The 16,546-nt window shown below is 41.8% G+C and overlaps 1 protein-coding gene and 1 long non-coding RNA gene across 6 annotated transcripts in view; one reads left to right on the top strand and one right to left on the bottom strand.

Moving 5' to 3' along the window:
* The window catches only part of LOC103369019 (uncharacterized), a 703,792-nt gene that overhangs the window by 275,674 nt on the left and 411,572 nt on the right, over nt 1-16,546 (top strand). The window lies entirely within an intron of this gene.
* Nucleotides 1-16,546, bottom strand: part of arvcfb (ARVCF delta catenin family member b) — a 131,292-nt gene that overhangs the window by 3,530 nt on the left and 111,216 nt on the right. For 2 of the 5 annotated variants that reach the window (XM_008297451.1, XM_008297459.1), the window contains 8 exons: nt 13,906-14,033; nt 11,845-11,995; nt 10,223-10,415; nt 9,046-9,157; nt 8,516-8,603; nt 7,012-7,065; nt 4,050-4,141; nt 1,682-1,794 (listed from right to left, as the gene is read on the bottom strand). In XM_008297451.1, the coding sequence (XP_008295673.1) occupies nt 1,693-1,794; nt 4,050-4,141; nt 7,012-7,065; nt 8,516-8,603; nt 9,046-9,157; nt 10,223-10,415; nt 11,845-11,995; nt 13,906-14,033 (920 nt within the window). In that variant the 3' untranslated portion in view covers nt 1,682-1,692. The remainder of the gene's footprint in view (nt 1-1,681; nt 1,795-4,049; nt 4,142-7,011; nt 7,066-8,515; nt 8,604-9,045; nt 9,158-10,222; nt 10,416-11,844; nt 11,996-13,905; nt 14,034-16,546) is intronic. The other 3 variants (XM_008297467.1, XM_008297483.1, XM_008297476.1) reach the window with 2 other exon arrangements.

The following is a 16,546-nucleotide window of genomic DNA, read 5'->3' as shown; positions in this document are numbered from 1 at the left end:
TGAAAACCCTGCAAGTGCTAAATGAAGTGGAAACGACTTACCTGATGATTCATTCTTACCATTACCATTACCTGTAGCCGATTTTACACTAAAGTGGCAAAAATTACAACAAATACCACAAATCATAGCTCTTTATCTCTCACCAGTCGCCCTGTGAGGTATTTCCTACTATAGCACAATGGATGGAAATGGAAGAAGTGAATGGATGGCCGCTGACAAAGATGACAGAGATAAGCAATGAGGAAGGCAGTGAGGTCTGACAAGAGGCCACTGGCAGAGGAGAGGACAACAGTGGCGAGGAGGAGGAGGCGGGAAGAGATAAATGCTGCTGACAGAACAATGACAACTACTGAAGCTCACCCAGATCAGATGCAGCCTGGCAAGGAGTTCAGTGGGACATTAAATGGCCGATCGTGCAAGGAAAACGGTCACTAATGTACTATAAATGAAATATGAACTGATCTGAAGACATTACTAATTGAACTTTCTTACTCTGTTTGAATCTTTAATGGAGAGAAAACTGTTTTAACAGAGATCACTTATGAGATTTTAGCGGTTTTAGTTTCGCGTTCTACTGAAATGTATTTGATTCTCTCTATCAAAAAAGACATTTAGGCAGTCTGAGTATTACAAAGAAGCAGATTTTCCGTCTTCTTGTAACATCTAAGTTACACAAGAAGCCACTTAGGAATCACTTTTACAAGCACAATATTCAAATTGGCTACTTCAGATATCAAAATGTGTGCAATAAATTCACTGCCTTAAACTTATGAGGTGCCAGTCAATAATGTGTGAATTTGTGTGTGTTCATGCATGTAATATGTGCTGGTTCCCTTCATGAGCTTATCAACTTACATGAATTATTTATCTGAACTCGTCTTGCTTTGACCCAAGAAATGGCGTGTATGACAAACGCAAGACGGAGAAGGGATTCGTGTGCATGTGTGCATATCGTTTTCTTTCTCACTACTGCTTTTCATTAAGGAATAACTGAGTCCCTGGGGGATCTAACTAGAGTGCAGAAGAATGATTCCCCTTCATCATTTGCCACCAATTTCAGCAAAGGCTGTCAGGGGAAGCAGTGAGTGAGGCTAGGCGTACATTTCAATGAGACAGGTGGTGCTGAATTGTAAACAGAGACTGAAGTCTGTCTGCTTTCTCCGTGTGTTACAGAGCGAAGAAGTCACGTTGAGGTTTTTTTTTTTTAAATACAATGCTGTGTTGATCACCCTGAGTGGCAAAATGTGGATGTCGCAGCCGCTGAGACGTGTAATGCAGTTTGCAGTGATAACAGCTGATAGATTTACGATTTAAATCTTGACAGTTTTTTTGCAGTATTTCCAAAACTGCACTTCTGCAGTTGGGGTTTTGGCTTTGGAAAGAGGCATTGCTCTCACTAGAGCCGCATGATGTGAGTTCTGCATAAAATATAAAACCTTTAAAGTTGTTTTTAGTTGAACTGCAGGAGATGACGGTGTAAATTTCCATAAACAGAACAAGGTGACTTCCCCAGCTGACTGCTCTGGGTGCAGGGTGACAGCAGGTCTACATGATAAAGTGTGAGGTTGAGGGCAAAACAGGCGGAAATGATGAACAAACAGGGAATGAAAAAGGATGCTGCAGTCCAAAACAAAAGGTGCAGGTGGTTACTTTTGTTTGTGCTTTAATTTTTCAGACCTACCATGCATGCATTTAGACCCAGGAGTCAACAGGCTGGGGCTTAACATCACAAGCGTCCACCAGACTGACCGCAGGCCTGTTACTCCTGATATAGTGTTTCCTATTTGTGTCATTCTGTAGCAACAGGAGGACGGGTTAAAGAAAACAAAACAAAACAAAAAGAGGTCAATACATTTCACATTTACACTCCCACTCACACGCGCGCACGTACACATGCATCCAGGATCAGAGAAGCCAGTGTTAGTTCCCTGCCTTAAGGAAAGCTCGGAAAGAAGTCAGAGTGATTACAAAACAGCATACCAAAACATGCAAATGAAAGAGGGAGAGAGCAGTTTTAACAGCCAAGTTGCATTCAAAGCGGGCAGAACACCTCTGGGAAGTACAGACGGTAGACTTAGAAGACAGCTTTGGAGTGATGCTAGAAGGCCTGTTCGCTCTGAAGACAAACACGACTGTTTGCTGTGATTACTGCTGTCTGTAGCTTCAGAGCTGAGCAAAGCATCTGCCCTTTCAACAAGAAACTGTGTATCTTTAGCTTTGGCCTAAATATAGTGAAAAGTTCTTGTCAAACAAAGTAAATAGTTGAAGCTGCTACATTACTGGCTTATATGGCCTCACTGACTGAGACTCTTCAGCAGACTTTAACTAGTTTATTTCATCGTAACCCACTTCACTTAGCTGCAGGTCTTATAGCTGAACAACCTGATGCTGCTGAGAAAAATCTTGCACCAAACGGATGGTTCTTATGATAAGCCTATATAATGGACAGCACTGCTAATAATAGAAGTAGTCATAACTGCATTATGTATTCATGTGTGGTGTTCATGTAAGACAGGTGCAATAATTCATAAAATCTACATTCAACTCTGCATTTGAAGGCAAACTTTAAAGTCAGTATTTAGAGACAAATGCCAGCATTATGTCTACGCAACAAAAACAACAGTTTGAATAAAAATCAGGATTGATAATAAGAAACCAAAAAGATCATTTAAAACCAGATGAAACTCTGTCACATCAGTGATGTGGAGGACAACTCTGTCGTGCGATTGATGGTGCATCAGTATAACCAGACAAAGGTCAGAGGTGCAACAAAACTTTCAGCCTAGTGTTAAGCTCCCCACATAACAACCAGATGTTTTCTGTTACAGTAGAGCAACAAAGAATGTAAGACACGGCCTTAAAGGAAAACTATGTTATATATATAAAAACAATAAAAATGAAAAAGCTGAAGCTTGATTTATACTTCTGCATTGGCTCTAGGCTGTAATTTGAGGTGCACCATCCCAGACATGTAAGTACATGTCATGGCAGAGCAGACCACAACAATTGTGATTGGTCCGCTAGGTAGCACTATGCAGTATTTACATGGTATATGGATTTACACAAAGGAAATGCTTAGAGTGAAACAAAATGTAATATGTTATTCGCCATAATTGCTTCTGGCTTGCTCCTAATGTAAACGTTAAAGACAGTAGTCTATGTATAGATTCCAATGTCTTCTCTCTTTTTTTGCATTGCAACAATTTCAGTAAAAGCAACTGTAATTTTAACATGGTCTGCTTAGTTTCAAACTCAACACAGCTGAACAGAAGCTCCACTGCTTTCTGGCGATAAAACTGCAGAACACCATGGACACCTCATTGCACAAGTATACCTGCTCACAATGGTGCAGGCTACTTGCTTAAATAACAGCTCTGCATAGATTCAGTATAGCAGTATAAATGTAACTTTAACCTGTAGGAAACGAAGTGCACCACTGCTCAATTCAACAAATCTAAGGGTGCATTCATTATAGAGACCCACAAGGCAAATCCCATTCATGTAGCTCGAAAGGAGAGAGAAGTACTTGAGAGTCATCTGACACCCGTCAGACATCCTCTGAAGTCATTATCCTGCGACTCCACTTTGAAGCGGGATTGCCAATCAGCTTGACAATAAACAAACTTTGGCTGCAGTGTAAAACGTCTGTATAATCAGCAGACGAACACTTGACAATGCAGCAGTCTGTTCATTGCCAAGGCAAGGGTCGTCTCCACGAGGAGCACTTGTTGGCGGTTCTTTTAATCAGTCTCAGATTAATTACTTTACAGACTCCAAAAGCTTACACTCAATTAACTGGTGCTCACAGATCTGAGGCTGTCCACAGCACTGCGCTGGGGTGGCAACATTAACAGAGAATGACAACTTCTAGCCTCTTTAAAGAATCGATAGGATTAAAAGCCTCTAACGAGGACCACCATCGAAAACATAAAGAGAGAGGGAAAGAGAGATATAGAGGGAGAGGACACATGATAATATTTCAATGAGACATCATTATTTCATGGTCTGTGCCCCCGATCCTCTAGAGATCAGAAGAGCTCTGTCTGTACCTTTAATGGCTCCCGTTCTGTCAAGTCCACCGAACCATCGCCTGTCTTGTATTTGCAGTCTTTGTCCCTCTGGTCAATGGTGGAGTAACCATCTAATGAGGTCAGAGAACAACAGTTAGATCATTGCTCTTCCCTTTTTTTTTTTTTTTACAAAAATAAAACCTGTGACCTGTGTTGTTTTAATCTGCATGAGGAGACAGTTGGACACTTTCCTACACTGGAACATTTAACAAGAGTGCCAGAAAGGTTGTTGGACACAGAAGAGAAGACTATAGATGCTTCTGTAGTCTTCTTAGATTGGACTGGTCTTAAGTGTTTCTTCTACTAATGATATTGACCATCACAGTAGGTCTAAAGCAAACCAAATAAAGTATATGTCAAGTTGTACTTAAAACGTTCCTCAAAACTGTCTTTAAAAATGTACTCACATACAGCATTTCAGCTTAGGTTCTGTATTTATCAAGCATCTCAGAGAAGGATGTCAGCTCTATCCAGCCACTTCTCAATGTAATGCTGTGTTTGGTTGTGCTTTTAGAATCAGATACACACACATTCTTTTTTTCTATATACTAAGCCTTGAACAGACAGAGCAAAGATATGGACCAGTTGCAAAGGTCTCCTAACCTATTAGATCAGTGTTATTCCTTCTGCACCTACACATACACAGGAGTCCGTTCGCATACAAGTTGCATACAATTTGTCATTAGAAAATGTACAAGAGGTTCTGTGTAGACGTTCTTGAACCCTCCATTGTTTAGTGTGCCTTTAGCGCCGGTGCTACAAGGACATCAACCGCAGTACAGAGACACGCATCTCCTGCACATGAATGGAGCAGAGCCCTTCAAGCGGACTCCAAGAAGACAAGAAATTAGTGCAAAAAGAAGATCTAGGGATCGATGGTGTCCTCGGCTGGCTGTGTGCGTGTTTGCAATGGAGTAGAAAGCCTTGATTATATCCCATGTGGACGGGCACATGCAAAGCAGCTAAATGGTTGTTAATATTAAAAAACTGTGTGTGGTTTGGGGCTGCAAGGTGTCTTGGTGGTTAGCATTGTTGCCTCGCAGCAAGAAGGTCGCCGGTTTGCGTCCTGTTGAGGACACCTGTGATCTTTCTGCGTGGAGTATGCATGTTCGCCCTGTGCAGTGTGGGTTCTCTCTGGGTTGTCCAGCTTCCTCCCACAGTCCAAAAACATCCATCCATCCATCCATTATCTATACACCGCTTAATCCTCACTAGGGTCGTGGGGGGGCTGGAGCCTATCCCAGCCGACTTAGGGTGAAGGCAGGGGACACCCTGGACATGTCGCCAGTCTATCACAGGGCTACACTTAGAGACAGACCAACAAGCACACTCACATTCACACCTATGGACAATTTAGAACAGGGGTCTCGAACTCTGGTCCTCGAGGGCCGCAATCCTGCAAGTTTTAGATGTTTCCCTCTTCCAACACACCTGATTCAAATGATCAGCTATTCATCAAGCTCTGCAGAAGCCTGATAACGATCCTGATCATTTGAATCAGGTGTGTTGGAAGAGGGAAACATCTAAAACTTGCAGGATTGCGGCCCTCGAGGACCGGAGTTCGAGACCCCTGATTTAGAATCACCAATTAACCTCAACATGTTTTTGGACTGTGTGGGAGGAAGCTGGAGAACCCGGAGAGAACCCACGCTGCACAGGGAGAACATGCAAACTCCACGCAGAAAGATACCAGGAGTCTTAACTGGGACTCGAACTTCTAGCTGTGAGGCGACGGTGCTCATGAGCAAGCCACCGTGCAGCCCCCATAACGAACAGTTTTCTCTATTTTCCCTGAAGTAACTTAAATAAAATCATCTTATCCCTTAACAACTGACACTGTCATCTTGTTCTGACCTTTTATTAATTCTATAAATTAACAATCTATAAAACTGAGAGAAATGCTCAAACTCAAGCTTTTTATGCACTTAAGCCCCTTTTCGTTGTACTGTAGTAATCTTGAGCATCGTTTTAAATGAAAGTCACCAACATTCAGCCAGACACATCTGGTAATTTATCTTCGCAAAGTTTGACATGTGCGTTAGAATTTGAAATGTTTGCTTTGTGGGTTTGAACAAGGTTTAGATGCACAAGATTGGTTTATTATGACTGATCCACAAACAGGTCACTGCTTGCTATGAACTGAACATCTCAAGCAGAAACTGTCAGAGAGATAAGGCATCCTAAGTTCTACTTTGTGGCTGTGAGTTTTGTGAAACAGCGGCCTCACCCTCGAAGAAAGTCTCCTCTTTGTTGAAAGTCAGTGTAGAATGCTTCATAAATAACTCTAAACTTCTACTTTGAGTGAGGAGTGTTTTTAGCCCTAGTGTAACTCGCACAATTCCTCGGAGGGGTGGTGAGATGCCTGGTAAATACAGGCCTTGAGGCTTGGAGGAAAACCAGCGCTAAGGACCCCAAGAGGGTGACTTTGGGTAAGAAGACGGAAAAAAGAAAGGACAAAAATCTTCTTCTATCACCCCTGAGGATCACAAATGAATACAGAAAGATTCTTAAAAAAGACAGTGAAAGTTGCAATTCTATATTTTTAACAACAGAAGAAATATTTACTTTGAAGGAAGCACAGCAGAGGAAATCTGTCCTTTGGTACATTCAGCGTATATTCATTATGCAGTGAAAGAACCACCCACATCTTTTGGTGTTGAGCTCCTAATGAAGGCCCAGCTTTGTACAAACATCTTGTCAAGAGAGGGGTCTTGCATACAGCATCAAAGAGCACCATGTGTGAAGCTCAGTCCAAAGCCATCTGACCGAGATCAGAGTGTTCAGTGGTTCAAATTTTCAGATGAAAAAAATATCTTGGCAACGGTTAAAGAACTAGTAGAAGAGATGTCGAATCAAAGAAGGCACTATTGGACACTGGAGAGAGATTAGAGGAGAGCTAGCTCTTCTTTGGCTAAGGACCATCATGCAGTCTGGCTCTTACCTGGACCCAGCTCATCCATAGGTATCATATCACCACTGCCACATTTCCTGGTGCCTGAAAAGCATTCATATGCCATTTGTACAAAAAACAAACTGAATCATTGAGCCAAAAACTGCTGTTTTTCAGGGTAATGGTTCTCGGCCAGTGATTGAATAATGCAAATTAAGAGTGGGCAGACATGAGCGCCGCGATTCATGTGCATGTATGGATGCAAAAAAAGAAAAAAGGCACAGGGCCAAAAATCAGGACAGTAAAACTGCTGCTATGCTATTGACTCCTCTGTCAAAGAGATGTTTGTTGTTGGGCCAATGCACTTTACAAGTTCCCTTCCACCCCCACATAAACTGCTGCTGTTAAAGAAAGCCTCTATCCCAGTTTTTTGAGTGTAGATTCAGCTCTGTGTACTTAAAGTTGGGGGGGATTTTCTTTATCCCCAACACCATTACATCAATTCAGAATTCATGCTGCTCTTCATTTCTTTATCGTCCATTAAAACTAACTCTGTAACTGTTGAGGATTATTGTTTAACAGCAGCAGTGTGCTGTTGAAAATTCCCATTTTAATTGTTCTTCTGACCCCTATGAATAGCATTACTGCAACACTGAATACACCACAGCTTCATCACACAGGGGATGAGAGTAGTAATGTGGCAAGCGATCAATATAGCCATGAGGAAAAAAAAACATACATGTCCTCAGCAAGTGGACACACACTGAGTCAAGTGCTGTTTTCCAGTAATTGTTAGTACTTTGCTTAAACCTGCTTTGAGGACTGTAGTGGTAGGATTACTCTGTATCAGGACAATCCTGAAAAAAATACAAATTATGCTCTAATTTGCACTTTCGGGGTTTCTCATTGGTTGAATCTGAAGATATATGTATGTTTATCATTAACAGATCCCATGAAAAAACACAAAACCAACAATGAAAATATTAGCGTGCGTAGCCAAAGCCTAATATATGTCCTTTTCACATTCACCGCTGTGCTCAAACTGTTAAAAACACGTGATTATGTCACAGTGTTACACCAATATTCACAATCTTGCTCCTGAGAATACCAGGACACAAATGTGTATTCATCCCCAGCTGGAAATAGTCCCCTCAAATGTGAACAATTTACTTTCATTTACCCTCATTTCAGGTAACATTTGCTAAAATCTACAGAGCCCAGGCAATTTTTTTAAACATGCAATTTAACGATTGTACCATGAGATTAAGATTGTGTACATCTTTATTATGAACCAACTTAAACTGAGTGCTGACTAGCACATTGTTGCTTTGGTGTTTTCATAGAGACTGCTGACAAAGACAACATCCAGAACATCATCAGACTTAGCTAAATTGTTAGACTAAATATTTGTCAGGTGGACTATTCTCCAGTGAACTACATAATGGTGTAATTTAATTGTTCTTTATTTTGGCCTTCCCTAATCCACCTCATTTAGTCCTCTAAACAGGCAAAAACAGCAACAAGCCCTGACAGACGCACACACACAGTGACTGACCTTGGTTCTTCTCCATCAAGGGCAGAGTGGTGTCGTCATATCCCGGTTTGCCGTTCTTGGTTGCTTTAGGGGTGGCCGTCACGGTGGGCTGAACGAGGAGAACAAGCAGCATAACGTCATACAGCTCAATCTATTCCATGTACTGTAGAACAGAAAGACTTCATTTTCTCCATTAAAGCCGCATTAGGATTCAATAGATGATCGTTCTTACCATTTCACAAGATAAATGTAAGCTAATTATGTTGTAACATAGGTAATAGGTTGGTTCACATACACATGTTCAGACAAATTTTAGTCACCGGAGACTTGTCTGTAATTATTTTTATAAAATCAGGAGAGGCTAATGAAGCTATTAAAACGTTTTGTCATGCAAATGCTCTTAGCAGGGCACTTCATTAACGGAAAAGTGGTTCTTCTTAAAATTAGATGTATCGAAATGCTTAATAATATTTTTCGATGACTTGATAATATACTAACAACACTTCAAGTCCCGATTACATGTGAAGGGTAACTTATGCTCGTGTCTGTACCTGGAAGTGGCTCTTGTTCCAGCCGTCCTTGGTCAAAGCGTTCCTCAGGTCCTTATAACTCCACACCGTCTGCAGCACGTGGGACGCTGCCTTCGTTTCGCGTGCTGATTGGCTGAGGGGAGAGAGAGAGAGAAAAAAAAAGAGGGAATAAATGAAGAAATTACTAGAGCAATTAAAGTCAGAAACCCCATCTAACCCAAACACAGTGACGGCTGGGCGTGCTAGCAAGGCGCTGCTGCAATCAATCTCGCTATTCAAAGACGTCGAGCCCCCTGAGCGGCTTCGGGGTCTAGTTTTTAATTCATAGCCAGATGAGTGCACATTTCCTTTCATTAGCTACCTCTGAGCCACCAGTATTAATTACATGTGGGTGGGTCGGGGGGGGCTTCACTTCAAAGAAAGCTAATCTCATGAGGCTGAGAGGAAACACAGCTATTTGGTCTGTGAAGGAACTATGTATATTCATGCTAGTTAGAGTGACTCTCCGTATGATCAATACTGCGCCACACAAGGACAAGCTTTTGAAAAGTGCTCTTGATCTTACATTGAAAGTGTGCTGTGGCGCAGACAGACTTTGTTTTTCGATGGTTAACACTGTGGCGATATAAGACACCTTTTCAAACTATCAGCCTGAATATGTGTTCATTTTCACTACCAGATTGTTAAGCGGAGGAAGGACACTTACTGTATGAGCAGCAGCTTCACAGGCACCCCCCTATAACAATGGCCTCCAGCTCTAAAAGCCTGTTAATTAATGTGCGGTGGGTAGAGGTGTCTGTAGGCTCAAGCTTGTTAGAGTATAGTATAGTGGTAGCCAAGCTTGTGCCATTAGAGACACATTACATTATCTTCCATGAATACTAATACAAAGGCTCATGATGCAAGTTGCATTCAAGGTCATGCTATAATTATTACATGTATAATGTCTCCAAGGTACACCCACACTTCTTGCATGGTCTACATAAAAATGAGCCTTTGGTTCACTGTGCAATACATACATGTATATATGTGTGTCTGTCTGTGAGTAAAAAGCTAAATTGACATAAAATGTGCAGCCATAATTGAATTCAAATTGGATTGTATGCTGCTTTTGATGGACTCAACCTAAAAAGCTATAAGTCAACACTATTTACATTCACAGTACATTATTTGTTTAGCTGCATTTCTGAGCCCTCACCTGGTCCTGTTGATGGCAACCAGCTTCTCGATGGCCTGGGCCTGGATGAGGGAGCGGGCGTTTTCAGAACTGTCAGTAACGATCTCGTGGATGGTGTTGAGGATGGCGACCACGGTGTCCTCCTCCAGGTTCTTGGCTGGTCGCTGCTGACCACTGGGCAGGTTGCTTACCAAGTCCCGCATGGCGTAACTTCCTATAGGGTGCATTATTAATTTGAGGTCAACCAGGTGACCTTAAAATCAAACTGTACTTACAAAATGTTCATCATATCAGGTATATAATTGAAATGCCTTAACAAGTAGGGATGCACAATATATTGGCGACCACATTGGTATTGGCTGATATTAGTGTTTTTGCCGATATATCGGTATCGGTTCGACGAACAAATTTAGCAGATGTGAAAAACCGACGATTGTCTAACATTAGTGTCTTCATCTCTACATCTGATTTTGCTGCAACTTCACAGACATTTTTACTTAAACGGTCCTGCACTTGAACGTTAGAAATGTTAAAATATGTTTAAATATGTTTGACTTTTGGTACATAATAAAGAAGACTATGTGGTCTAGTTTGGTATGGGCTTCTTCTGAATAGTTTTCACACTCTCACAGAACTCACTTAAACTCATTTTTCAGTGTGAACAAAAATTAAATATCAACATTGGTAATATCAGTTATCAGCGATATCAGAAATCTTAGTATCGGATATTGGCATAGGCCAGAAATTTTAATATCATGCATCACTATTAACAAGTCTTGTAGTACTGAGTCATCTGCATCATTGAATTTTGTAAAGTGACACAATTGTAACTGTTTCCAGTTCAGTTTCGCCAGAATTTCAGACAGTATTTTGATAAAAGACTCCATTTATTTGACTTGATTCAATAAAATTATTGGTATTAGCTTTGGAAAATGATAGAATTATGTAGCATTAATACAATATGAAATGGAGGTACTATTTTGTATTGGCAAGTGTTCACAAGTAGAGCAGATGTGTAGGAATCTGAAATCTCTAAAAATGTGTGAACTGAAGTATTTAAAGGGTAGGTTCACATTTTTCATGTTTCACAGTTTTTGGTGGCTGTAGCTGCTCATAGTGTGGTTAGAGTCTGTAAGACTTATGATGCGGCCCTTTAATTCACGCATTCTGAGCAGTTCGAGTTGTCCAAATCAACTGGGTGTCTTTCAGAGGTACATTGCATCCTTCTGAGCTATGATGGAGGGACACTAACAGAGAATACTGAACTAAGATTTTTTTATACTCTGTTGCGTTTAATTTGACAATCTCAGTCTGCTGAGGCATCATATTAGCTTTGAATGAACTTTGAGCTGCATTTCAAGGCAGAAAGAAAACAGATTTTGTCCTTCATTTCTTACAATGAAATTACATCAGCAATGGGATCACTTCAGAGCCAGCATGAACAGGAGGAATAATTACAGCCGCCAATAAGTCTTTCAGTGTCCATACAGGCATGTCAGGGCTGCTAAACCAAATCTTTAAGATGGCATGTTATGTTTATAGCCCTAAGCCAGACTTTCATTATAGGTATTGCAGTAGCCATCTAAATAAGAACAACATCCACTGTATCTGTGTCAATCTGAAAGCTTGCTACTGGTTCATACCAATCAGATCCTTGTTGCGGCGGTCGATAGACAGGTTGCGCAGGGCGATGGCCACAGCTCGGACCACTTTATCAGAGTCGGAACGCAGCAGCTCCACCAGGATGGGAAGCCCTTTCTCCTTACGCACCGTGGCTCGGATGTAGTTGGACCACTGAAGGGCAGAAGGAGGGCATGTTGTGACTGCTTTGTATAATTTCAAACGTTAACCTCTAGGGTGGCCCGAGCGAGCACACGCTGCCAGCAGCATCCTGTTTGACATTCATGTAGCCCCACAGATTCCCACCAGGGAGCTGCCCAGCATGACCACACTTCCTTTTCTTTTGACCACTGGGAAAGCATCACTTTTCAGGTCACCTTCATGACACCAGTCCAGGGAAGAGAAGATATTTTTTATATACGCTCACACACACACACAGACACACACACACACGCACGCGCATGCACGCACGCACACAGACACACACACAAGCCATACATGGCCACGCACTCTCAGCCATTCACTCAGTGACTACAAGACAGCTCATCACTGCTCCTTAGGCTTGACTAATTCACACCATTACACAGTGGGGCTGTGAATGGACATGTGATATAATTTGTCTTAATTTAAACATCAGTAGATTTTACTTCTCATTTTTGTGTAACATGAAACATTAAGTTTGACATAAAAGGGTTTCTCTTCTAAGCACTGACACCCCAAGAGATGTAATTAAGCAGCGGACAGGCCCCGCTGAGCCACCAGGTGGCAGTAGTAAGCCTAGGAAAACAGGTCAGGTCTTGTGGTACGAAACAGAAGCAAAGAATGAAGAGGATTTAAAGTAGAAGCTCTGATATCCTCTCAGGGAGCAGGACATGCTTTGTCCGGCTACCAGATGTGACAGTCTGATGTGTTCGCAGCTCCACAGGTTTCCGAGCCCAGTCAGGCATTCTGATCAGCTTCAACAGGGAAAACACCCGACAGGAAAGAATGATTTCACCCCCAAAATGCTCACCTTAGCTGAAAATCACTACTACTGAATTATTCACAACACTAAATGTGAGACTCAGAGATGGATGTAAAGTTATAAAACTAAAGAAAAAAAAAATCAAAAGATTTCAGGTGTTTTTTTCCACTCGAGCTACAGGGGCTTGTTGCTACTGACGAAATCCGAGGACTGAAGGATGTATTTACAGTCTGACGGACGGGTGTTAAGAGAAACACTCTGGTTTGAAAACAGCCAGTATGTTGAAAAAACCATAAGTGACCGCTCTCGCCTGGGGTGCCGCTCATAAACTGGCATCAGACAACTAGCCTTTCCTGTTGATAATTCACTGCTGCCTGCAAGCCAGACAGCCTCTCAGCACCTCTACAGCCACTCTAATTGGAATAAATGTCTGAAGCTGGCTGTAGAGGTCCTCATCTCATCCATCATCACAAGCAAACATCTACCAGAGATGAGAGCGTGGTGTGCATTAGTTATATAACCATTGTCTAATCATCTAATTCCATCTGGATGGAAGGCCCTGAACCAGAGAGGTGCCATCAATACCTTTCCTATTTAACTTTGTCTTACTGTCGATGTAGATTGGGGCTACGCAAAATTTGCTGAATGCAGCCCGAAAATTCTAATGCATCTCCATAAAAATGTGTTTCTATTTTCATCACTGATCAGTGCTATTTTGCTATTTATATCCTTCAACTCTGACAATGCAGTGCTCATCTGTCTTGATCCCTGACTAGGACTGGCGATCAATTTTTGATAAAGATTTTACTGTCTGAGCTCCCTGCTGCTTCGTTCGATAGTGTCTCTGTCTTGGAATTTGTTTCTGCTTGAATTTACACAGTTGCTATATGGTTTGCTCCTCGGAGGCAGGCCTTTCTGCCTTCTGAGTCCATTTGACTGCCGGTATTTTTTTCTCTTGCCCATTGCAAGATATGGGCTACCAAAAGATCAATGTCAAGGGCAGAACTGGAAAAAGTTAGTAAAAAAAAAAACCCAAAAACAGAACATAGCAATTGAAAAAAAGAAATATCAGACAGAACACTGTGTCAATGTGTTGTACCCTCCCCAACCAAGGACTCACAGTCCACTGTCCGGCGCTGAGGTTTTGCAGAGCCCCAGCAGCTGCCTCCAGGGTGTTGTAGTTCTGGCTCTCCGTCAGCAGAGATAGGTAGAGCCTCACCACTTCTGGCTGATACAGCAGCTCGAAGCCTGCAGGGAGACACAGAGAAACAAACACACTGGTTAGAATCCCTGGCAAGACAGGCCAGCAAAGGTGCCGGCAGTACGGTGCTGGGGTTTATCTCGGGCCCATGGGGAGCGTTCTTTGGCACGGCAAAACAGGAAAGAAGTTTGGGTTAGCCATAATGAACAACACCTCTAGTTGCAGCAGACAGCCCTGTGAAATGCCACAGACTTAGAATTGCAGTTTAAAAAAAAAAAAGGGAAAATGTACACCATTCCTCGGCATACACTATGGAAAAAAATTGATGGAACTTCAAATCCAAACTGTCTATGCTTTCTAAATATGTGGTTTTATAAAGAAATACTCGAACGGTGCCTAGTAAATTTCCACTTAGTAATACTAAAGCATTTCCATTGAAAACACTTCAGTGTTATAAACGAGGAGAACACAAGAAGGAGAAATTATTGATTGGACAGCCCTGACCAAAGCCCGGGTATTTGAGAAGGAGGTTTATCTCGCTAGCACATAAGACATTCCACCGCAGTCAATCATTAGGCCTCCCTCTGATGGAAACGTAATTACATTATCAGCTATTAGACAGTGCAGGCGCAGGGAGAGACAGAGGCGTGGAATCGCATCAAATCAGGTTTATTCATTCAAGGCTTTTCTTATTTTGCACAAACAGGTTCATCGCGAGGTGTTTTACAAGGGGCATGAAAAAAAACCCCAATTCAATTAAAGGGTGGAGATCTTAGAGCGTTAATATTTCTTCTGTCAAGGTCGTTTTGAGCTGTTCACCTCTGTGGAGGGAGTCGCGTGGTTGATACGTCATACCGCATGAGGGGAAGGCGCCTCGTCAGATTGTGATAGTTTGACAAGAACAGTGCTTTACTGTTTGGATAATCCTTAAAAACCTCATCTAAAGCCATTTTTTACCTGGTTAACATGTCCATATGGTGTTTTTATTATGCTAGATGAGCGAAATAAGCAGTCAACACCAAAAGTGAGCATTTTCCGTTCCTGTTTGATTGGCAGGAGGCGACTCCTTTGGATGCAAAAATAATGTGGGCTGTCTCTGAGAAAATACTTCTCACCTGATATGTTCCTTCTTTTAACATTTTCCCAGTAAGTTTATGGTCTCAATTGCAAATTTCAAGACTTTTGAATAGAGCATAGTGTTTTGTTGCTTTTTTTTTTTTTTGTAAATTACGGTCCCATTTTAAGTAAAATAGACAATAAAGACTTTAGGATGGGGCTACCCAGCATGCATTATGCCTTCAAGCTCTTAGTCAGATCCACCCCTCACATCCGCTTTCAAAAACTCAAGATGGTGACAGCCATGTTCCAGACGCAAGGCTTCAAAACAGTAGTCCGCAAACCAGCGGGTGACATCACAGTTGCCTTGTCCATCTTTTTTATACAGTCTATGGTTTTAAGAGACGTCTGCAGTTCAGCTCACAAGTTAGCAGATGCTTTGAAAGTGGTGGCTAAAATCGTCTTTTACAGAAATACAGCTTCCTTCCTATCCTCTACAAGAACACACAAGCAATTTCAAATCCTTCTTCTATCCCTGAAGGCTCAGCTGAAAGAAAATATAACTCGCTGTTTCTTTCCATGTCTTCTGAGGCCAGTATTTACAAGGTTCTATTTGAAAAACCCCTGTATTATGTGGGAGGGCATATACAATATTGTAGCCCATTTGACTGATGTGCACAAGTTCACAAGGTCTTCAGTACATTCTGTCAGATGTAGAAAAAGAGAATCTTTTTTGTAACAATGTGACTTGGGCCCAATTATACAAGTATGAATGAAAACCTCTAAAAGGGCATTTTAAGGTGACGTCTCCTTTTATACTGACTTACTTTTTCAGTAGAAGAAAAGAAAACAGTGAAAGAGGGAAGAGTCATTTTTGTGTTTGAGAGGTACAACAGAAACACATAAACTAACATTTGCACCTCTAAATCAACATCTCAAGCCCCGTAATTTGCAGAAAGCAGAAGCCTGGGTGCATCGCAGATTGCCAGATTCAGACGCAGCAACATAGTTGTTAACACTCAAAAAAACTGGGGTTTTTCTTCCCTGCGGCGTCGCCCCTCGAGATCATGCCTTCAGAATGTGTGTGGGAGGAACTGCCACATTGGGAGAATGTTAAAGGAGGTGCTGCTTGAGAAATCTTGTACTTATTTTCAAAGAAGCAGCAGAATCAGGAGTCATCAGACCCCAGTTGTAACCATGTGCTAAAACATGAATCACATGAATAGGTTTTCTCAGGGGCTACGCAAGAGGGGAGAGCCTGCAAACCAGACACTCAGCAACATTCTGCGCGCTCCTCATATTTCTGGGCCTACTGGGTGCACACTCAGCAAACTGGAGACCATCATGCAGGCAGTCCTGTTGACAGACATTTCATCTCCTAGGCAGATTCCCTTTGCAGAAAATGTCAGCCATGTTGAACCTTTGTAAGGTTTGTCTGCACTCCAAAACCGTGCCTATTATGACAGCATCTTTTTTTCTTTTTAGTCATATAATCTGCAAATCC

Source organism: Stegastes partitus, unplaced genomic scaffold (assembly GCF_000690725.1).
Source record: "Stegastes partitus isolate 25-593 unplaced genomic scaffold, Stegastes_partitus-1.0.2 Scaffold26, whole genome shotgun sequence".
NCBI lineage: Eukaryota > Metazoa > Chordata > Actinopteri > Pomacentridae > Stegastes > Stegastes partitus.
Note: the sequence above shows the minus strand (reverse complement) of the source record. Positions and strands in the feature narration are given on the sequence as shown.